This window comes from Solanum lycopersicum, chromosome 7 (genome assembly GCF_036512215.1).
Source record: "Solanum lycopersicum chromosome 7, SLM_r2.1".
Lineage (NCBI taxonomy): Eukaryota > Viridiplantae > Streptophyta > Magnoliopsida > Solanales > Solanaceae > Solanum > Solanum lycopersicum.
Window position 1 is genome coordinate 43,410,546 of NC_090806.1, and position 23,730 is coordinate 43,434,275.

A 23,730-nucleotide genomic window follows, 5' to 3' on the forward strand; every position below is an offset into this window, starting at 1 on the left:
CAATAAATGTTTTCTTGAATAACTAATTCACAATAACAAATTCAAACTTAAGTACCACTATGTTGAAATTTCTTTCAAGCAATTGTTTTCTAAGTTTTGCAAACATAATTCCATTTTATTTAACTATGAACCCTTCAGGTTGTTCTTATTAATCTCTCCATCTAAATCACCATGAAGAAAATCAATCTTGACATTCATCTACTCAACCTCTAAATTTAGATATGTGGCTAAGTGTAGAACCATACAAATAGAAGACATATTCATAACAAGAGAGAAAATTTTAGAATTTATTGTTACGAGTAATGAATCATTAAAAAAGTTAGAATTTGATTTTATCTTTATATTAAATGTTTATATTTGAAAATCAAAATATTTGATATGAAATTATATAGTTGGTGTCACACCCCTATTTTTTCTCAAAATGAGTGTTTTGAAGAGATTTCCGATTAAAGTGACATTTTTGAAAAGTAATTATTTATTTATTCAGAGTTGCCACTTGAAATTAATTCTTGGTGTTCCAAATTACCTTATTTAAATCTTAAATCAAAAGGAAATTTGACTTTTTTTTATTGGTCGACGAACTAAAAATTGGGGTAAAGAATTATGTTGACCGAAGGAAAAGTGTTAGGCACCCCTCGAGTCCCGTGGTTCTAGCGATTTCTTAATTGACTTGTATATGACTTAACTTAATATTTTTTTTTATATATTATGTTTATCATCTTAAAAATTTTATTTATGTCTTGCCTTCTTTAATTTATTTTTAAATGGGTTGTAAAATTTTCTTCCTTTATCAGTGCAGTATACTGGAAGCAACACTTTTTAACTTTGCCACAAATTGTTTATTTATTTGTATTTTTAGACTAAAAATAGTTTAATGTTCTTTAAATCTTAATATTTTTTTATTATTATTATTATTATTATAAGCCTAAATTACATATTATCTTAATTCGATTTTTCTAAAAAATGAACAATATATTAATACAACACAAAATAAAAATAATGAAAATAATAAACCTTCCCGTACAAATTTTACACGTGATGCATTACTATAAATACTTTAGAAAATATACACAGTTTTCCATATTTGAGTCATTAAAATGAAAAAAACTACTAATTAAAATAATTTCTCTTTTTTTCATGTTTTTGGACACTTTTATATTTATTTATTTATTGTTGATTCTGTTTCTCTTCATTCATATCTTCTCCTTATATTTCTTTTTATATTTTTTGTTTTATATTTTCTTCTTATTATTATTTTTTACTTTTTATCCTTTATTATTTTTTTTCATCTTTCCTTTTATTTATTTATTTTTAAAAATTTTAAAAATCAACATAGATCAATCAATTGAAAACTTTTAAATTTCGCATTAAAAGAAATGCAAAGAAAGTTGTAGATTTGATTTCTTTTATTTTTATTTTTTGTTCTTCTTTAAAAAAATAAAAATGACTTTATTAAATATTTAAAAGTAACTTAACTTATTAAAACTAAATTTCATTCAAATATTACTAACTACATACCGTTTCATACTTTAATCAAGAACAAGATAAAAATGAGACTTTTAAAGCATGCAAGAATAAATACATATTAAATAAATTTTACTCTAAATTTCATAATATAATATCTCAGTCTATTTCACATTATAATGCAAAAATTAAACATACTTAAATTTAAACAACTTTGTAACATTGAAATCACATCTTGCATAATTATGAAATCAAATAATGTAATGAGATATAGTGTTACCTTTTGTGAAAACTAATTCACAAAGAAAAAGTCACGATTGAAACTCAAAATTCAGAACCATGAAAACAAACCTCGAATTCAACCTATGTGTTTGAATGAAATAGAATATATATATATATATATATATATATATATATATATATATATATATATATATATATATCCCCTTGTTTAGAAGGGACAATTGATGAGGACGAACATGGCATCAAAATATAGTACAAGAAGCAGTAAAAATTGTACTTTAAAAAGGACATGGGCGAGTATGATTAAAATAGTAATGTCATCTACTTTTATTTTTCATAGTGTACAGCATGTACTCCACGTGTATCACCACTTTCTGTGTAAAAAAAATTGAAATATCTCAGTTTATTTTTCACTTTCTCACCACTGCTTTTTTTACTCTCTTCTTTGCTTAACTTCCAAGTTCTATTCAACAAAATGAAAGGCCCCATCAGAAATTTTCAGGTGAACTTTAGCTACCCAGAAATGCATTTCCTCTTGCCTTCATTCTTTTCTTCTCATTTTAGTTTTTAATTTGCTTTAGTACACCTTAATTCTTTCGATTACTCATGTTTAATTTAATTTTGCTTCACCTTTTTTCAATTATTCATTTGATGGGTTTAATTTTTATTTATTTTTCAATTTTGGTGTTTGGATTATGGTAATGTTGCATGCACTGGATTTAATCTTGATTGGATGTTGTTATTGTTGTCGTTCTCTTCTTCATTTATATTTACACACTGTATTTAATATTGATTGGATGTTATTGTTGTTGTCGTTCTCTCCTTCATTTATATTTACAACTTTGTATTTCAATTACTTTTGTTCTCTTTTTTATTGAAATGTAGTGTTTCTTCCATTGTGTTATTGATGTGTTTATTTATTCAATTTGTTAATTTTTTCATGTAGGCCTTCGCATGTACTTCTACAAGAAAGGGAAGAAAAAAAATTGAAAATTCAGATATTTTGATATTGGAAACATCGAGCTTAATTTTGAAATTTGAAGCATTTTCAGGTTTGTCGAGCTTAATTTTGATATCTTTCTATACTTTTAACTAAGATAGTGAGTTATGCCTAAATTTTCCCTATTTTCATAGCCTAGAGAGTTCAGTATTCCTCCCTCTTTAGTTTATTGAACATAATACACTCCTAAAGTTGTTTCATATAAGGAAAATTCTATGAAAGCACATAATATAAAGCTCTATAAGCACTTGCGCCCGTGAATTTACATTGTCATGTTGGTTTAATTTCCCCATTGGATATGCAGCTGAATTTTCATGTTGAATGTTAACCGGTAAGCATATAATATATAGCTCTACAGGCACTTGAGCCCGCACATGCAAGTACATTTACATAATCAAGTTGTTTATTTGACTTTCCTATTGGATATGTAGTTTAATCCTAATGTTGAATGCTAATGAGTGCAGAATAATTCAAGCGATAATGTACCGATATGATAGGTGAGGTTTTCACCAGTTGTTTCTCTCTCTACTCTCTTTCCCAATTTCATATATGTAATTTTCCTTTGCTTTGGGTAAATTGAGCACCAATACATGTACTTTAATCCCCAATTTGGGTTACTTTTGAATGGTTTCAGCGGCTATAACGAACCCATGTTCTGATGAAGGGATCTTTGATCTTAAAAGTGCATTTCTCTACCTTCTCTTTTTGAATGAGGAGAAATGCGTGAAAATGAGAAGTAACATGTGGGTCTGTTCTGCAAAACAATATAACAATAGAGAAATGAAAGTGATATTGATCAAATTGCATTATCACTTGCTATTTTCTCCAATTTTTTAATCATAATTCGAGATATTACATCAATTCGACATCATTATTCATTTCTGGTGCGACAGCTCTCTGTTAGTTCACTGCATCTACAGGTGATAATGGTCAAATGGGTCAATTTGTTGATCTCCAAAACCAACTCCACAAGACTATTGGAAAGAAATGAAGATCTTTTAAGTGTTTGAGAAGGTAAATGTTATTTTTTGATGTGTCAAAACAGGAAAGTCATATTTGTTGCTTCAGAAATTTCACCGCTTTTGTTTATTTATTTTTGGTGTGTCAAAATAGGCGGATGGCATTAGTAACGTTACAAATGGTTGTAAAATACTTCCAATGTTATGCATTTTTATTTATTTTCCAAGAGATGATTTTGTATAAAGTTATATATGTTTTGTTTCAGGTGATGGAAGAAAAATAGTATCTGATATGGCACGACAATTTAACTACGTCAATGATTTTTTCGTCAATATTTTTTTCTTCCGCCTCTTCATTTGCATGTATAAACAAACCTCTCTAAAGGTAACACAATAAAGAACAAACATAACAAAGCAAGTAGTAATCCTTTTTGAAGTTCAAATTTGAATTTATTTTATTGGGCAGATCCAACCATAGATTTCATATTGGTCTTCAATTAAACAGTCGATGAAATGCAAGTCTTTTTCTAAAGTTGTTTTGCTCGTTCTATATTCAATTACATTATTGTTTGTCCCTTCTCAGTGTGTAATCTTCAGCTTAGACTTGTCTAATACTCATATTCTTAAAATGTAATTGAGGATTCTCAGAAAAACTCTTGGGATTTTCAATTTTGCCAATTTAGGACAATGACAACATATTGATATACCGTGGTTTCACGGTATAATTAATATTTTTTCCTTAAGTTTAGTGTGTCCGAATGCCTTTTTGTGCTAATTTCGATATAAGTTTCTCTTTGTTTGGCAGAAAATCTGTCCAAAGCTGAATGCGGAGATTTTGAGCGAAAAAATGCAGAAGAGACCACCTACGGAGTTTATGACGGTTCGTCGTGCCTGTGACGGTCTGTAGGTGGCAGCGTAGAGAAGCTGCTGAAGGAAGATGGGGAAGTCTGACCAAGTGTGGGATCACGAAATTTGTGACGGTCCGTCATGGCTATGACGGTCCGTCCTGCAGGTTCGTCGTGAAGATCAGAGAAATGATCCCAGTACCCAGATTCCAAGAGTTGAAGTATTTTGAAACAAAGACCCTCGATGGACCGTTTTGCCTATGACGGTCCGTCATACTTGCCGTCGAGGGGAATGAAGAAAGCAGCAGAAGAAATCGCACCAAGTATGGGACGACGGAGTCCACGACGGTCCGTCGATCCAGCCGCGTTTTGGCAGATTTCCAGTAATTAGAATCCTTGTTTAATTAGGTTTTTAATTTTTATAAATAGTTCGAAAAACCTCGTTTTTGAGGTTAGACTCTGCTAGATTAGACATCATATTATTAGACTTTGTGTAGTAGTGTTTGATTTTTGGAGATTCTTACAAGTGATTTTTGGTGATTAATAAAGCAAATTTTCGGACTTTATTCTTTCTCATTGAAGTAAGTACATGAATTCTTATTAAATATATTTGAATATTGTGTTTATGGCTATGAGTAACTAAACTCCATAACTAGGGTTGTGGGAACCATGGTAAATAATGAGATAAACCCTAGCTAAAATAACAATTCTAGAATAATGTCTTGCATGTATTAATAATTCTTTCGCTTAGAAGTCTTTTTAACGGATGATCAGCGTTAGAACTCGCCTTAATGCTACTTGCCGGACCAAGGAGGTAGATAATAGGAAAAGAATTATTAACATAGATTTAGTGTATACTATCTAATAGGCTAGTATTGATTGGTACGAGGTAATAACTTAGTCAAATATCGAATACGATGCTTAATATGAGGTAAAGATAAGGGTTAGGAAAGCAACACACGCAGCCGGACAAAGGTGTGGAGTGAGATTTTCTAGATGCCGGACCAAGGATTTAGAAATACATAACTTATCACTTTGCATGCAAGAAACTAGGAAAGAATTGTTATAGTTAGAATTATCAAGTTATGAACCCGTGGGGAACACGTAAACCCTAGTGACTTTGATTAATTGATTAAAACCCAAAATTAAAAGCTGTTAAGTGTCTCTTTCAAGTTCGTTGTTTATTTTCACTTATTTAGAGATAGAACCCCCCTTTTTATGCTTTTACTTTCTAAGGAAGTCATCAACCGAACAATAGTAATAACAAGTTGAAGTTAAGTCTAGACTATTTTCCTCGTGGGAACGATCCCAACCTCACTAGTTGGGTTATTTACTTGACGCGACCGTTTTACTTCTCATTTGAGAATTAAGTTTGAGCGTATCACATATACAATTTGAATTTATATAAAACGAGAAAGAGAGAAAAGCAAAAGGAGACTTGTGCAGGGAATATACAATTGAATCAAATTGTATGAAACGAGAAAGAGAAAAATTATATACAATTTGAATTTGTATAAAACGAGAAAGTTAAAAGAGACTTGGGAATGGAAATATTTGTATTGTATAATAATAAGTGTATAGAATGAAGATATATGTATTTGCATGCGTTTATAGAATTTTCTCTCGCTTTATACAATTTGAAACACAATTTATACAATTCTATTGTATAAAACGAGAGAGACGAGCGACAGGAAGCGAGCGAAAGAGGGAGAGTGGCAAAGCGAGAATATGAGGGAGAGAGGGATTGTCAAACAATTTGCTATGGAACACAATAAATCAAAGGGTAGCTACGTTATTTATTTTATATTATAAGTTTGTCATTTTATACAATTATCCCAGGTTCTTTCGCATATAACCACTTAAAAATAATTAATTACTCTCCATAGCTATAGTTTGATAATTACGATTCGTAGCTACATGTTATATGGAGGAGAGAGGCGAGTGAGGCTGGGAGAGAGAGGAGAGGGCGAGAGAAAGAGAGGGGAAAGAGTGGGAGAAAGGTGAATTATATATGTATATTTGTTAGATAAATGTATATTATACACATGTATTTGTATATATGGAAAAAGAGATTGGGAGAGGGAGGAGAGATGTGAGCGAGATCGGGATGGAGGAGAGAGGCAAGCGAAATCAAGAGAGGGAGGAGAGAGGCGAGTGAGAGAGGGTAGAGAATGTGAAAGAGGTGAATTGCATATGTATATTATTGTATATTATACATATGCATTTGTATATATGACAAGCGAGATTGAGATCAAGAGGAGAGAGGCAAACGAGATTCAGAGAGGGAGGAGAGAGGCAAGCAAGAGAGGGGAGACACGTGAACTGTATATGTTTATAAGTTAAATAATTGTATATTATACATATGTATTTGTATATGCTAGCGAATTATACATATACAAACGTGACTATTTATACAAACTCGAAGTCAGCCCACATAATTCATGTATAATTCAGTGGCGCGTGGTAATTATATCAAACTATATCTATGATGAGTAATTAAACATTACAAGTTTGCTTAGCTGCGTAATTTTCCCTTGTTGGAAACACTAATACCCAGAAGCCTTAAGCATTTTGATATGGTTCGATATGATTTTTAGTTTCATATAAAAAATCATACAATATTGAGGCCGTGCTGGCACGGGCCACGCTCATGTAGTAAATACATATATATATATATATATATATATATATATATACTAGATGGGCGTGTGGGAGGATAAGTATGTTGCTGAATTTTTCTTTCTCCGTTTCTCTACGTGTATTTTTGTGTAGGTGATTTTTTTTTCTGATCTTTGGTTTTTTTGGTGCTGCCGTGTGTTTTTCTTTTGTTGTATTGCTTATGTTCCTCCTTCCTTTTCTGTGTTTGCTCTGTGTGTATATTAATGTGTGTGTGTTGTTTCTTTTCCTGTGTGTGAGTGTGAATATGTATCTGTGTCGTGTGTATGTATAAAAATGGTGGGGTGTGTTTATTCTTATTGTGTGGGGGGGTTTAGTGGGGTGAGTGAGGTAGTGGAATGGGTATAGGTGGGTTGGCGTAGTACGGATAGTTTAGATTAGTTTTTATTTATAATATAATATAATATAAGAAATATTTTTAAACTAACAAAAATTAAGTAGCTAATAATAAATTATAATTAAGAAATACTAGCTTATTTATCAAATTAAAATTAAACTAAAATATACGTTTTTGTAGTTTTGAATATTTTAAAATAAAATTACTAAATATGATGAAAAAAACATATATTTAATTTAGACTTAGAATAAATATTTAAGGAATAAAAATAGTGTAATACCTTGAGTTTGGTAAAAAATTATGTGTCTACAGTTTACCCCTCTTTGACTGCAAACATAAAGTGCTTGCAGACTAAGTGACAAGTTTTTGACAGGAATTTTATTTGAAAGTAAAAGAATGTGATTGAGTCCTTGTTTTCTACAACTTACATATCCCAGGTTATTAAAAAAATCAGATCATGTGTATTTTAAGGAGATTAGGTGATGAGTTGAAAGTTGAGTGAGGTTCCATCGAGATTAGGTGATGAGTTCAAGGAGATTACTCCTATCCTTACAAAAAGAAAAAAATGAAATCTAATAGTCAAAAGAAAAATAAAAGTACAAGCTCCTATATATGCAGCTTCCCGTGAATCTTCACTTGAGTGTTTACTTTCACATATCACCTTGACTTTTGAGTGAGTATTTTGAACTGGCTTTGAGGCTTAACTTGCCACTTAGGGTGAGCTTTTGACACTTGTCAAAATAAAAATTTGAAAATGATCGTGAATGTCTGCATGTTTTCTAGATCAGAAGCTGAATAGAAAAAAATGTAAGAAGGTCAGACTGCTACATGCTTTCAAAAAGCTGATTCCGCCTATTATGAGATTGTTCATTTACAAAAGAGTTGAAACTTTATTCTTGAATTTCAAATCTATGTTTCTCTTGAATAAACCTGAAATCCATCACAAACAAAAGAAATAAACAAACATTTTGCCCTAGTTTGTAGTGGAAATTTTTGTGAGTTATTGGCTAATGTAAATAAATATAAATACCAGGAAGTGTGATAAAGTAATCAAATCTCATGATGTAGGAAGGTTCTACGAATCCCATTGTCCAGAAGGTTCTCCTAATATATATCTCATTTTTTATGAGGTTCCTTGCAACACTACGTCCCATTATTCATAAGGGTCCTTGCGACACTACTCCCATTGTTCAGGAGGGTCCTTGCTACACTACGTCCCATTGTTCAGGAGGGTCCTTGCTATAATACGTCCCGTTGTATAGGAGGTTCCTCTCTATACTACGTCTCATTGTTTAATAGGTCCTTGTGGAACTACGTCCCATTATTAATGAGGGTCCTTGTTGTACATCCCATTGTTCAGGAGTGTTCTTGTTATACTTGTCCCATTTTCCAGGAGGACCCTTGCTATACTACATGTCATTGTTCAAGAGGGTCCTTTCTATACTACGGCTCATTGTTCAGAAGGGTCCTTACTATACGAAGTCCCATTGTTCAGGAGGGTCCTTTCTATACTACATCCTCTTGTTCAGGAGGGTCCTTGCTATACAACGTCCCATTGTTCGTGAGGGTCTTTGCGATACTACGTCCCATTATTCATGAGGGTCCTTGCGATATTACGTCTCATTGTTCAGGAGGTCCGTGCTATACTACATCTCATTGGTTAAGAGGTTCCTTCTGTACTACGTATAACATCCCGTAACTCAAAATATCTAAGAATACGCTATGAAACTAAAATAATCACTTTTGGAAAGAAAGGGAAAAATATAGAAAATTTCTAAGTTACAAAAGTGAGTTTTGGTGTTTTTCGAACAGCCATAACTCTTATCTCAGGATGAATTAGAGGTAGTTCATGATAATTTTTGAACACCCTTTGAGAGTCTTTCCAACACCACAGGGCTCGTGAATTTTCGATATAGTATGACAGAGATATTCCTGTCGAAAGTGGGAGGTTTTGATTGAGGAGGTCCCAATTTTAATTTAAGGAAGGGAAAACTAGTCTTTTCACCAATTAATTTTCTAGTTGTTTTTAGAGATTTCTTTGGGGTAAAAAGACGTTTTAGTTCAGACTAGAAATTTAACTTTACGTTTAAGGCTTGGGGAAGAGAGAGGAAAAGAAGGAAAGGGAGAAAAGTCAAGAATTCGCTAAGAACGCCAAGGATTTGCGTGTGGAATTCGTGGGGGTGATCCCTATCAAGCGATGTGAGATCTTTTTTGTTCGGTTAATTCATCCGCACATCAATTTGTTTCAATTTAGTGGTCTTAGGATTATTTACATGTTAAGAAGTGAGTTCGTGACGAATCTTCTCGAATTCCTGTTGGTTGAGTTGTTTGAATGCCCATTGTTGTTTGATTCATAAGTTCCAACTTATTTTTCGAATTAGATATATTGGGTATTGAAAGTATTAATGATCCTAAGGGTTTGGGAAACGAACTATGGAGGTTTAGTGTTGAAACATAAAGAGAAGAAGTTCGTCATCCACACCTCGGAAGAACCAGGCGCGGCACGCCCCATTTGTGCTTGAAGGCCTTAGCGAGACTCCTGGATGAGGCCTGGTGCGGCGCGCCTCGGATGCGCTTGAATCGGTGTTTTTCACATAGTTTTCGTACTTTAGTCCTTCTAAGATATATTAACACTCTCATGTGATTCTAATTACTTCAAATAATTTCTAAACATATAGGAATCACCAAAACATGAATCCTAACTTTAAATTCATAATTCCATTCAAGAAAAGTTAAGATCAACGTCAGAGCTATTGAGAGTCAAGTATAGAGTTAAGAAGCAAGTCCAAAGCAAAGTTCTTAAAGGTTTTCAAGAGTTTTTAATAATTTTTTTAACTTTATTTTAAAACTGAAGTTTCTAGTTAAGCAAAAAGTACAGAGTTGAAGTCTTTCCTTCAAAGAAATATGACGGAACTAAGTATTCTCTAAGATTTGATTTAGGATTAAAGTTTCAATTTAAGCAAAGAGTAAATATTTTATTTTATTTTTTAAAAGTTATAAGGGAACTAATTATTCCCTAAAGGTTTATAAATGTTTTTCCAAAAGAATTTTGAACAGGAAAAAGGGAACATTGATTCCAAGAGAGCTTTTTGATGCGAAGTGTTGAAATATTATGTCAACCCAAATGTCACACCCCTTTTCTGCGCGGCGGCGTAAGGGTTTTTCCAGTTTAAGTGACGTTATTAATTAGGGGATTATTTTAATATTTTCAGAGTCGCCACTTGAAATTGAATTACGGTGTTCCAAGTCACCTTTTTTTTGTTTAATCCCAAATCAAAAGGAAATGACTCTTTATTTGGTCTGGGAACCAGTTCGGGTAAGGAATTCTATTGACCGAGGGGAAGGTATTAGGCATCCCTCGAGTCCCGTTGTTCTAGCACGGTCACTTTATGGACTTTTATGACTTAAACTAATTTTTGAATATTATATTATTAATACAAATGTATTTACCCTCATTCTTTGATTTATATTAACATATTTAAAGCTACACTATTTTATAAACATGTGAAGTTTTTACACATTTTTATTAATTGTTTATTTATTTTTCATTCTTTTAACATTTGTCTGCTTCTTAATTTCTCTCTTTTATTTATTTTTATACTAATCTTTCACGTTTTTTTCTTTTTTAACTTTCATTATAATTTTGTACCGCGGCTCTTATCCTTACATAAAAATTGAAAACTATTAGTCACAAGAAAAACAAATGTACAAACTTCTATCCACGCAGCTTTTCTTGAATCTTCACTTGAATTTTGACTTTAAGATATCACCTTGATTTTTGAGTGAATATCTTAACTTAGAATTGGAATGGAGGCTGAACTTGCCACTTAGACGGAACTTTTGACATTCTTCAAAATGATAACTTGAAAAATGCTCTTGAATAGATGTATGTTTTCTTGATCAAAAGTTGACTAGTAAAAGATGTGTGGAAGTCAAGCTGCTACATGCATTGTAGAAGCTAATTCTTACCATCATGGAATTGATTATTCTAACAAATTTGCAACTTTGTTTTTGAATTTCAAATCCAGGTCTCGCTTGAGAAAACCTGAAAACCACCACAAACAAAAAAAAAGAGAAATAAATAAATAAAATTTTTTCCCCAGTTTTCATTGGAAATTTTTTTGTGAATTATTAGCAAATATAAATATAAAACATAAACTTCGGATAGGAAGTGTTTATTTCAGAAGAAAATAAAACTAAAAATCTAGACTAGGAAGTATTAATCCTATGAAAAAGTAATCTAGTCCCATTATCCAGGGGTCCTGCTAGTCCCATTATCCAGGAGGGTCCTGCTAGTCCCATTATTCAGGAGGGTCCTTCTAGTCCCATTATCCAGGAGGGTCCTGCTAGTCCCATTATCCAGGAGGGTCCTGCTAATCCCATTATCCGGGAGGGTCCTGCTAGTCCCATTATCCGGGAGGGTCCTGCTAGTCCCATTATCCGGGAGGGTCCTGCTAGTCCCATTATCCGGGAGGGTCCTGCTAGTCCCATTATCCAGGAAGGTCCTGCTAGTCCCATTATCCAGGAGGGTCCTCCTAGTCCCATTATCCAGGAGGGTCCTCCTAATACCACTATCGAGGAGGGTCCTACTAGTCCCATTATCCAGGAGGGTCCTGCTAGTCCCATTATCCAGGAGGGTCTTGCTAATCCCATTATTCAGGAGGGTCCTGCTAATAAAATTTTCAACAAATTAATAATAACAACGAAGCATTGTGGATGCTATCTTCATTATTTGGAAGTTCCTTCAAGGAGAATAATAATAATAATAATAATAATAATAAATAAAATAAATATTCCAACATTCAAGTAATTGCTATTTTGATATATATTAGCCAACTTTCATATAATATTCCACAAGCCTTTATTGTAGAGGTTCCATTTCGCTCGCTGCAGACTAAGTTGAACATCTAGGTTCCTCGAATCCTCAATCTTGAAAAAACTTGTGTCCCTGCTTCAACCAAGAAAATTTGTGAGTTTTAAAAGGTGGTGGTTGGTTTGTGGTTCCATCTTTCGACAAGGGCGGCTCAAACACTTATGACGCTTTGGTTGTTTCCAACGGTCAATACTTCTTATTGATTGATTGTACTTTCATCCAAATTTGCTTATTTTGGGACCTAAATCCAATGTCTTCATCTCACAACACTCATTGTTTAGCCTTCATAGGATCAGAGAATTTTTGAATTCAACACATGAAGACAAATTAACTTAGTAGCCTGATGCTTTGCCTAGTACTGTTTAGAGACTTAGTAGCGAGTCTTGAAATTCTTTCCTAGTTTTTTTTTGACAAAGACTCGACTCAAATACATACCAAAAAATTGAAGAAAAAAAGTATAAGAAAATTACGAACTATATGAGAATAAAAGAAAAGACTCGATGAAGATTCTTTTTTTTGGTAAGAAGAAGAAAGAAAAACTTATCTGAGTGTGGGAGCCGAGTCTACTGATCATGCCATGCAATTTGAATTGATTTCCAGACTTGGCTACCCAATCTATTCATCAACCATTATTGATTATTCAATCTTGATGTGGAATGCCAATACTTAATGAAGCCATAAATAATCTGAACCGTTATAGACTTTGTGATATTCACGAAGGTCTTTGCCTCTAAAACTCAATCATGTTAATTGCTCCAGCTCACGTCTGCCTTATGGTGCATGTCAGAATTTTCACCAATAAGACTCTCTTATATTCAACTCCTTTTCGCCTTACGGTGCCCACTTAGGGTTTTCACCAATAAGACTCTCTCATTTTTATTTCTTTTTACTCACATTTATCTTATGGTGCTCATTCAGGATTTTTACCTACCCTTAACAAACTTATTCTCTAAATATCAAGGGTTGATGCAAAGACTTTTTTTTAGATGATAGGGTTGATTTTGAGGTTTGAGATGAGAGACCAAATGAATAAACAAATGACTTTTGCCCCACTATACTACAATATGAATTTTTGGATTTGTATTTGGTTGAACCGAACCCAATATTAGGGCTGCCTACGTATCTTGCCAAAACAAGAATCAGGTCAAACGTAGTTCAGGCAATTTGTGTTTTTTTTAATAAGTCAAGGAAACAACATAACCAAGAGATTCCATTGAATCAACTGTCGAGCCCAAACATAAGGGTTTCTAATGTCAAAACTCAAATCATATGTAATATCTTTTCACAGCATCAGCATTGACAATCGTTTCTGTCACTTTGCCTTCTATATCTGCTAAGTGAAGAGTACCATTGGGTAATACCCTTTTAACAACGAATGGTCCTCTCCAATTAGGAGAAAATTTGCCTTTGGTTTCGGCATGATGTGGCAAAATACCTCTCAACACTAATTGACCCTCTTCAAAATGTCTGGGACGTACCTTTTTGTTGTATGCCCGTGCCATTCTTTTCTGATATAATTGTCCATGACATACTGATGTCAGACGCTTGTGATCAATCAAACTTAATTGCTATAGCCGAGTTTTGATTAACTCATCATCATCAATTTTAGCCTCCACAACGATTCGTAAAGATGGATCTCAATCTCTGCAGGTATAACTGCCTAAGTCCCGTATACCAGTGAATATGGAGTAGCGCCCACTGACGTACGGACTGTAGTGCGATAACCCAACAAAGCAAAAGACAACTTTTCATGCCATTGTCGAGAACTTTGCACCATCTTACGAAGTATCTTTTTTATATTTTTGTTAGCAGCTTCTACAGCCCCATTTTCCTTTTGGCTATACGGAGTCGAATTTCGATGCTCAATCTTAAATTGGTAGCATACCTCTTGCATTAAGTGGCTGTTGAGATTTGCGGTGTTATCAGTTATAATCACCGTTGGAATACCAAATCGACAAATGATGTTGAAATTGATGAAATCCACCACGACCTTCTTCGTCACTGACTTTAAAGTTACTGCTTCCACCCACTTTGTAGAATAATCAATAGCCACAAAGATGAACCTGTGACCATTCGATGCTTTTGGTTCTATCGGTCCAATCACATCCATTCCCCATGCCACGAAAGGCCATGGAGCGGACATTGCATGCAACTCAAAAGGGGGAGAATGTATCAAATCACCATGTATTTGACATTCATGACATTTATGAACAAATCGTATGGAATCCCCCTCCATGGTGAGCCAATAATATCCTACTCGAAGTATCTTCTTAGCTAGAACATATCCATTCATATGGGGTCCACAAACTCCTAAGTGTACTTCAATTATGATTGTGGAAGCCTCTTGAGCATTTACACACCTTAGAAGACCTAAATCGGGTGTCTTCTTGTACAGTATGCCTCCTCTTAAGAAAAAACCCCTTGCTAGTCGTCGAATAGTCCTTTTTTTATTACTAGTTACATCTGACGAACATTCTCAAGACTGAAGATAAGTTTTGATATCATGAAACCAAGGCTTACCATCAAATTCCTCCTCAATCATGTTGCAATAGGCATGTTGATCACGAATTTGTATGTATAGAGGGTCGATATGGGCGTCATCAGGGTGTTGGAGCATCGAAGATAAAGTGGCCAATGCATCTGCAGTCTCATTGTGCATTATGGGAATGTGTCTAAACTTTATCGACACGAATCGTTGACAAAGACCTTGTAAACAATGTTTATATGGTATGAGCTTTGGGTCTCGAGTTTCCCATTCTCCTTGAATTTGATGAAATAGTGAGTCTGAGTCTTCTAACAATAATAATTCTTGGATGCCCATGTCAACAACTAACCTCAGACCCAAAATGCACACTTCGTACTCAGACATATTATTAGTACAATAGAATCTTAGTTGGTCTGATATAGGGTAATATTCCCCTTATTCAGACATAAGAACAACTCCTATTCCAACTCCATTCCTTTTAGAGGCCCAATAAAAGAATAACTTCCAACCTTGATCGTTATCGTGAATTAATTCATCGATACAAGATATCTCTTAATCTGGAAAATAGGTTTTAAGTGTTTCATATTCTTCATCAACATGGTTCTCTGCCAAATGATCTGCCAATGCTTGAGCTTTCATTGCGGTCCGCGTTATATAGATAATGTCAAACTCTGCGAGCAATATTTGCCATTTCGCAAGCCTGCCTATGGGCATGGGCTTTTGAAAAGTATATTTCAACGGATCCATACGAGAGATGAGATAAGTAGTGTAAGATGAAAGATAACGTTTCAACTTTTGTGCTACCCAAGTTAGGGCACAACACGTTCTTTCAAGAAGGGTGTGCTTTGCTTCGTAAACGGTAAAATTCTTGCTAAGGTAATAAATGGCCCGCTCTTTCTTCCTAGTGTCGTCATGCTGACCCAGTACACAACCAAAAGAACTATCCAGTACTGACATATACAATATCAAAGGTCTTCCCGGCTCGGGAGGAACCAACACAGGGGGATTTGATAGGTAATTCTTAATTTTTTCAAAGCTTCTCGACATTCTTCGGTCCACTCGACTGTGGCATTCTTTTTCATCAACTTAAAGATAGGATCACAAGTTGTTGTGAGTTGAGCAATGAATCTGTTGATTTAGTTTAGCCTTCCTAGAAGGCTCACAACCTCAGTTTTGTTCTTTGGAGGTGGCGATTCTTGAATTGCTTTTATTTTTGAAGGATCCAACTCGATACCTCTTCGACTGACTATAAACCCCAAAATCTTCCCCGATGGTACTCCAAATAAACATTTTGCAGGATTAAGCTTGAGATTATACCTTCGGAGCCTTTCGAAGAATCTCCTTAAGTCTTTCACATGATCTAACTGTTTTTTAGATTTGATGATAACATCATCCACATAAACTTCAATTTCTCTATGCATCATATTGTGAAAAATGGTTGTCATTGCTCTCATATAAATTGCCCCTGAAATTTTTATTCCAAAAGGCATAACACGATAACATATATACCCCAAGGAGTGATAAAATATGTTTCTTTTGCATCTTCATCATCCATTATAATCTGATGGTAGCCCTCATAATAATCCACAAAAGATGCAACCTCATGTTTAGCACAATGATCCAATAAAATATGGATGTTAGGAAAAGGAAATCATCTTTTGGACTTGCCTTATTCAAATCACGATAATCAACACACATTCAAACTTTGCCGTCTTTCTTAGGGACATGTACGATATTGGCTAACCAAGAAGGATATTGAGCGACTTTAATGACTTTGGCCTCAAGTTGTTTTGTGATCTCCTCTTTAATTATTACACTCATGTCGTTTTTCAGTTTTCTCAACTTCTGCTTTATCGGAGGAAAATTAGGATCAATTGGCAACTAACAACCACGTCAGTGCTTAATCCAGGCATGTGATCATAAGATGACGCAAAAACATCTTTGTAATCAAACAGGGCCTGGATTATATCGTCCTTTTGATGTCGAACATGTACACTTATCTTAGTCTCCTTAATAATGTCCTAATCACCCAAATTTATCGTCTCAGTTTCACTCATATTTGGATTTGACTTATTTTCAAAATGATTGAAATCCCTCATTACTTCTTCAAATACTCTGTCTTCATCATATTCGATTTCTCGACTTATTATTTCAATATTAGGTCGAAGATAAGATTGGATATTAAGATCTGGCAAAAAATTTTGCATGCACGTCATATCACTAGAATCGGCATAGAAAGAACTGTATAAAAGAAAATGAACAAATATATTAGACTCAAATAAAGATGCAATTACATCCTATTTAAAAGGGAAATAGAATGTTTGAAATAAAACGACAAGATAAAATCCGAATTACAATCCTTGAATGAATCGGACGACAGAAGAAAAAACAAGACAGACTACCAAGACTCGTCTCTAACGGGAGAGGGGTGGCCTCCCAGTTGTTTAGATTGACATCAGGACCAATGAATTGCACATCTCTGTCGCTAGTGCCTTTTCTGAGTTCCACCATATCAACCTCGACAAATAAATCTTGAAAATAGTTGATCATTTCTTCGCTAACTTTCATCACTGGCTCTGGAAAAGATGATTGATAAGATTCTGTTGCGCGGGCTTTGATGAAAGATTTGTAGATTGGTCGTATAGGCTTGGTAAGTGACCATATATCTCTCTTCTGCTTCTTTGCCTTCATTTTGTCCTCGACTCTAGGTTGGTAACCTAAGACAAAAGTACCGATGCTCTTTCGTAGACTCACAGGATAAGCTCTTCCTTGCAAGCAGATTCCTAAGACTTTACCCGGCTCAAACCCATGTTTTAGCAATTCATTCACCACCATTACAGACGCGATGGGTATATTTGATTTTGAAATGACACTCCCTTCGGGGACATGCTCAATAACCACTACCTCAAAAACTTGATAAACTAGTTCCTCATTCTCATTATCCGCCTTGAAAAAAGGGGAGGAAGAGTCTTGGTAGATTGACAAATCCCCCTCACCATGAACAATCACCTCTTCTCGGTCGTATTCAAACTTAATTATTTGATGCAACGTTAAGGGGACTGCTCCAGCCCTATGCACCCATGGCCTCCCCAACAATAGATTGTAGGACGTGTTGGTATCCAACACTTAAAAATACATAGCGAAATCCACAGGCCCTATGGTTAGTACGAGCTCTATCTCATGAATGACATCTGTTTTTGACCCATTAAAAGCTCTAACACATACATTGTTGTGTCGGACCCTTTCAGCACTAACATTCAATTTCTGTAGAGTTGATAAAGGGCAAATATTTGCTCCAGATCCTCCATCAATTAGAACTCGAGTGACATATGAAATCTCACACTTTACAGTGATATGTAGGCTTTGGTTATGTCCTAACCTTTTTTGGGCAGTTCATCATCTGAAAAGGTGATGCAGTTTACCTCAAATATTCTCCCAGCAATCTTCTCTAACTGACTCACTGTAACTTTACTAGGAACATGTGCTTCATTCAAAATTTTCATTACAGCCTTACGATGTTCATCAGAATGTATTAGCAAAGACAACAAAGAGATTTGGGTTGGAGTTTTTCTTAATTGTTCCACCACGGAGTAGTCTGATAGTTTCATCTTCCATATGAATTCCTCTGCCTCTCCTTCAGTGACCGGACTATTTATTTGTATTTGGTCATTTTTAGTTTTCCTTAATTCCATCGGGACATAATATCTTCCTGAACATGTTATTCCTCCCACTTCATCTATTTCTTCAGCAACTTCTTTTCCCTTGTATGTCACAACAGTAGGTTCATAATTCCAGGAAACAGCTTTGGGGTTAGTAGTTGGGAGGTGGGATACTGGCCTGATAATCACAGGAGAAATATGGTCCCCTTGCACAATTAAGATAGGTTTGTTTGGCCTTTTTGGAACAAACGATATTGCCTTACTCGGACTTGCCCAAACATCTTCAAGGGCTCTTTTCACAATTAAGATGGGTGTGTTTGATGGACTCAACTTTTCTAACACACTTTCCGCCCCTAAAGGCATCATTTTTGTTAAATCAACAACATTTGCTGACTTCTCAATGCCAGTTCCAACCCTAAGGATTGGCTTATACGGAGATGCAAACTCTTCATGACCCTTCATCATTTCTAGCATGTTTGTTTCAGTATGCCTCTGCAATGGATTTTGATTGATGTTGGGTCCACTCGGATTTTCAACTATAATTCGATTAGAATCGATCAAATCTTGAATGGCCCTTTTCAAATACTAACATCTCTCTATGTTGTGCCCTGGGGCATTAGAACAATATGCTCAATGTTGAGAATAATCCAAATTTCTCGGGGGAGGATTCGACATCTTTCTCTCTATAAGACTCAAAACATTCAACTTCCTTAATTTTTGGAACAAGCTAGAATACGACTCCCCAATAGGAGTGAACTCATCTTTAACGCCATTTCCCTTTTTGTATTGTGGTCTAGGATGGAAAGGAATTCTAGCAGTATTTTGATGAACTTGTGGGGGCGGTGGATGATTTTGTGGAGTTGGTGCATGCCATTGTGGATAAGAAGGGGGTGCAAATGGTTGTGCATTAAAAACATGATATGGAGTGTATGGGACAGAATAATGTGGAGCTTGGGAAGGAAAATATTCTTGTGAGGAATTACCTTGGACATGAGTCCTAGGCGCTGATACAATAGCGGCCACATCCTCCCTTCTCTTCTTCCCTCCAATATTTCCAGAACCATTTTGAAGCACTTGTGTTGTGGATTTTACGTCATCTTGACTTACAATCTTTCCAGACTTTATGCCATTTTCCACCATTTCCCCTACCTTAATAACTTCAGCGAATGTCTTCCCTACAGAAGAAAGCAGATAGTGAAAGTAATTAGGTTCTTGCGACTGGAGAAAAACGTCAATCATCTCGGACTCCTTCATCGGTGGTTTAACCCTAGCAGCTTGTTCCCTCCATCTGATAGCATATTCACGAAAATTTTCCATGGTCTTTTTTCTCATGTTGGCTAATGAGGAGCGATCTGGAACAATGTCAATATTATATTGGAATTGTTGTACAAAACATCGAGCCAAATCATCCCATGTGTGCCAGTTGGTGATATCCTGATCTATGAACCATTCAGATGCAATCCCTACTAAGCTTTCCCCAAAATAGGTCATAAGTAACTCTTCTTTGCCCTCTGCACCCCTCAATTGGTTGCAATATCTCTTTAGATGAGCTATGGGTTCTCCGTGACCATCGTATTTTTCAAACTTTGGAGTTTTAAAACCAGCAGGCAAATGGACATGAGGAAACATACACAAGTCACTGAACGAGATGCCTTTGTGGCCTCCTAGTCCTTGCATATCTCTTATACTCTGTTCCAAACACTTCATTTTCTTAGTCATTTCTTCATGTTCCTCATTTTTGACCATCTTCTCAATTTCGACAGGGGAGCTATATTGATGAATGTGGGGATGAGAGCTTGAAATTTTAATGGCCTCTTCAAGAGTGTAACTCTGATCACGCCGAATTTTAGGCGGAGGATCGCTGTTGGATGTGGGCACCATCGTTGGCTGCAGAATGTTGTTAGTCGGGGCAGTTGACAGAAAGAGTGGATTACTTATCACAGGCGTATTCGAAGGGCGTACCATATAAGTTCCAGCGACATTGAATGTGTTAGCATAGGGGCTGAATCCAGGGGGATATATCGGATCGCTTGTCGACACCTGGATAGGATGAGACATATCTTTATTAAAATAGTCTCTGATTGAAGACGATGGAGGTTTTCGACTCATCCAAGCCTAGTACATCTCTGCCATTTGTTGTCTTAACACCCTTATCTCTTCTGTTGTCCCTGTTTCTTGTGAAGTCATCTGGTTTTAGATCTCCTCATCATTGTCCGATTCATTTCCGTCTTTGGGGGCCATTTTTTGTTTCCCTTTCGATTTTGTGTTGTAAGGATGTGATGTTAGTTTAACCACAAACCAACCACCTTTAAGCTAGTATGTCTCTCTTTATTTCTCGCTCTTTCTCTCTCTCTCTCTCTGTCTCTATCTTTATCTCTTATCTCCCTTTCCATATGGATTCATATTTTCCTATATTATGATAGTGACAAACTAGGCTTAATAAAATATATATTTTTAATAAGAATAACGGAAAAATCATACACAAAAAATGTGATTTTTTTAATTATTTTTTTATATAATAAAATATTTTTTAAAAAAAAGAATAACGTAAAAGTCATACACACAAAAAAAAGTCTTTATTATTAATTTTTTTAAATAAAATAATCATAATAATACACACACAAAAAAAAGCATTTTTCTAATTTATTTATTTTAAAAAATAGTTATTAAAGGAAAAATGAGAATATATATATATATATATATATATATATATATATATATAATATATATTAATAGCCCTTAAAATTTTTCCTAGAACTAAACATATTAGTATATTCGATTGTATTATATTTTTTGTTGATTAAATTTTCAATATCTTTTTTATATATAAAAAACATTGATGGTAATGATAGATTTTTCTATTTGTAAAAGAAATATGAATTTTGATAGAAAAAATTGTGTTTATTAAAAGGATTACATCAAAACTTTAATTTGATATTTTTCGTTATAATTAATTTTTCATTATAATTCATTCATCTAAGGCCGATCAACATTTGTATGGTCTTCCCAATAATGCAACAAATAACACAAATAATGTACATGATAGTCTTAAGTAGGGATACTTCTCCTAGACAGGCTCGACCCTTGTGTCGAGCTCCCCATTAATTCAACATTATGCATGATGCAGATAAATCGAATCCTATTAGGGATAGTCATTGCTGAGGCTTATTTTACTACGTAAACAATCTAATAAGGAAGGTGTCTAGACTGACCATAAAACGAGCAGACTACTCGAGTCGAGAAGGGACAGCTTACCAGTAGCAGGGCTTTCTTGCCTCACTGTTGGTCCTTCCCATCCTAAGACATGTGTTACTATAGAATCCTTTCCAGGAGCGTTGCCGCATCTATGGCATCTCATGGCTCGGGAGCGTAATCGCATCTCCGAATAAAGTATCTCAGAAGACTCAAATGGATGCGCGAGGAAAGATAGTTATATGATAGTTAACATATTATCAAAAAGGGTAAATAAGCAAGCAAATAACATATTATGCAATTAAACACAATATTCACAAATCGATAAATACTTAAATACATAATAAAGTCATGTAGAAGTCCATGTTTACAAGCTCGAATTCTAGTTATTCCCTAGCGGAGTCGCCAGAGATATCACACCCCTTTTCCGCGCAGCGGCGTAAGGGTTTTTCTAATTTAAGTGACGTTATTAATTAGGGGATTATTTTAATATTTTCAGAGTCGCCACTTGGAATTGGGTTACGGTGTTCCAAGTCACTTTTTTTTTGTTTAATCCCTAATAAAAAGGAAATGACTCTTTATTTGGTCTGCGAACCAGTTCGGGTAAGGAATTCAATTGACCGAGGGGAAGGTATTAGGCATCCCTCGAGTCCCGTGGTTCTAGCACGGTCACTTTATGTAGTTTTATGACTTAAACTAATTTTTGAATATTATATTATTAAGACTAATGTATTTGCCCTCATTCTTTGATTTATATTAACATATTTAAAACTGCACTATTTTATAAACATGTGAAGTTTTTACACATTTTTATTAATTGTTTATTTATTTTTCATGCTTTCAACATATGTCTGCTTCTTAATTTCTCTCTTTTATTTCTTTTTATACTAATCTTTCACGTTTTTTTCTTGTTTAACTTTGCATATGTGTTTTTGTTTACATTGATTTTCTTCTTTTTCTTTTCTTACCCTTTTTAATAGTTTTGTTTTTTTAATGATAATAATAAAATATTTTATATAATTTTTACACTATACTTTTTGTATCTTTTCATTTTTAAAGTTTTTTTTTCTTACTTTTTCCTGTACATTTTTTACATTCTTTTTATTATATATATATTTTTTATTTTATTATTCTTTTTCTAATTCGAACGTTTCTTCTTCACTAGTTTTCTTTTCTTTTCTTATTTTTTCTCATCTTTCTCTTTTTGGTCATCAATATATATATGTAGGTAGGTAATGTTTACATTGTTTTTGTTTTATTTTTCATTTCTTATTATTTGAAAGAAAAAATAGTAAGCATATTATAACAATTCAATAATTATTTTTTCAATATAATATTCAATAGTCTTCTTTAAATGATTATTAACATTAGCATTAAATAAATTGCAAATCAACTCTATCTCACAAATTTTCTCATTCAATATTATCATAAACTATTTTACTAATCTAGTATATTTAGGCACAAACAAAGAGATTAGATTTTAAACAATTAAATTGGTATACACAATAAAGTATGCATACTAAAAATTATAAGGGGAAATATATAAACAAATAAATAAATATGAGGCGTATTGTCGGAATTAACTTTACAGATTATATGGAACATACAATCATTTGAATAATTTTTCTCATGCTTCAATTTAACAAATATAAAAAAAATAAGTTTTTTTTAAAAAAATAAATATTAATTACTATGATTAAATAGGAGCAAGAACGATTTCACCATATACTAGCCATAACGATTAAAATACGATACTATACATAATTTGTTCTAATTTTAACAATATACACATATTTACCGTATTTCAATATTAGAATGAAAAGTTTGAACCAACCTAGAACTTGATTAAATTCATAACATGAAAAATAAATACCACATAATCATGAATATAATATTATAAATGAATATTGAATAATACCTTTTGTGAAAATCAAATTCAAGGAAGTGATATAATCCTAACAAGGAACCACGAACTTGAAACCACGAAAGTGAACCTC

At 34.0% G+C, this 23,730-nt stretch overlaps 1 protein-coding gene, 1 long non-coding RNA gene and 1 pseudogene across 5 annotated transcripts; 1 reads left to right on the forward strand and 2 right to left on the reverse strand.

Moving 5' to 3' along the window:
• The first annotated feature begins 2,006 nt into the window (after positions 1 to 2,006).
• On the forward strand, positions 2,007 to 5,075 carry LOC104648352 (uncharacterized). 4 transcript variants are annotated; one of them, XR_011210683.1, is made up of 3 exons: positions 2,030 to 2,209; positions 2,654 to 4,051; positions 4,472 to 5,075. It is a non-coding gene; the product is annotated as an uncharacterized lncRNA (long non-coding RNA). The 4 variants fall into 4 exon arrangements; XR_742366.4 differs by having other exon boundaries at positions 2,041 to 2,209; positions 2,654 to 3,721; positions 3,933 to 5,075; XR_742367.4 differs by having other exon boundaries at positions 2,044 to 2,209; positions 2,654 to 3,721.
• A 7,745-nt stretch (positions 5,076 to 12,820) lies between these two features.
• LOC138337444 (uncharacterized) lies at positions 12,821 to 19,006 on the reverse strand (annotated as a pseudogene).
• A 165-nt stretch (positions 19,007 to 19,171) lies between these two features.
• Positions 19,172 to 20,599, reverse strand: LOC104648369 (uncharacterized). Its single transcript, XM_010325288.1, has one exon. The coding sequence runs from the start codon at positions 20,597 to 20,599 to the stop codon at positions 19,172 to 19,174; it is 1,428 nt and encodes a 475-aa protein (XP_010323590.1).
• Positions 20,600 to 23,730: the final 3,131 nt, after the last annotated feature.

What these genes read in the sequence shown, in the direction of transcription:
- LOC104648369 (XM_010325288.1), bottom strand. Translation starts at nt 20,599, where the DNA reads ATGTCTCATCCTATCCAGGTGTCGACAAGCGATCCGATATATCCCCCT.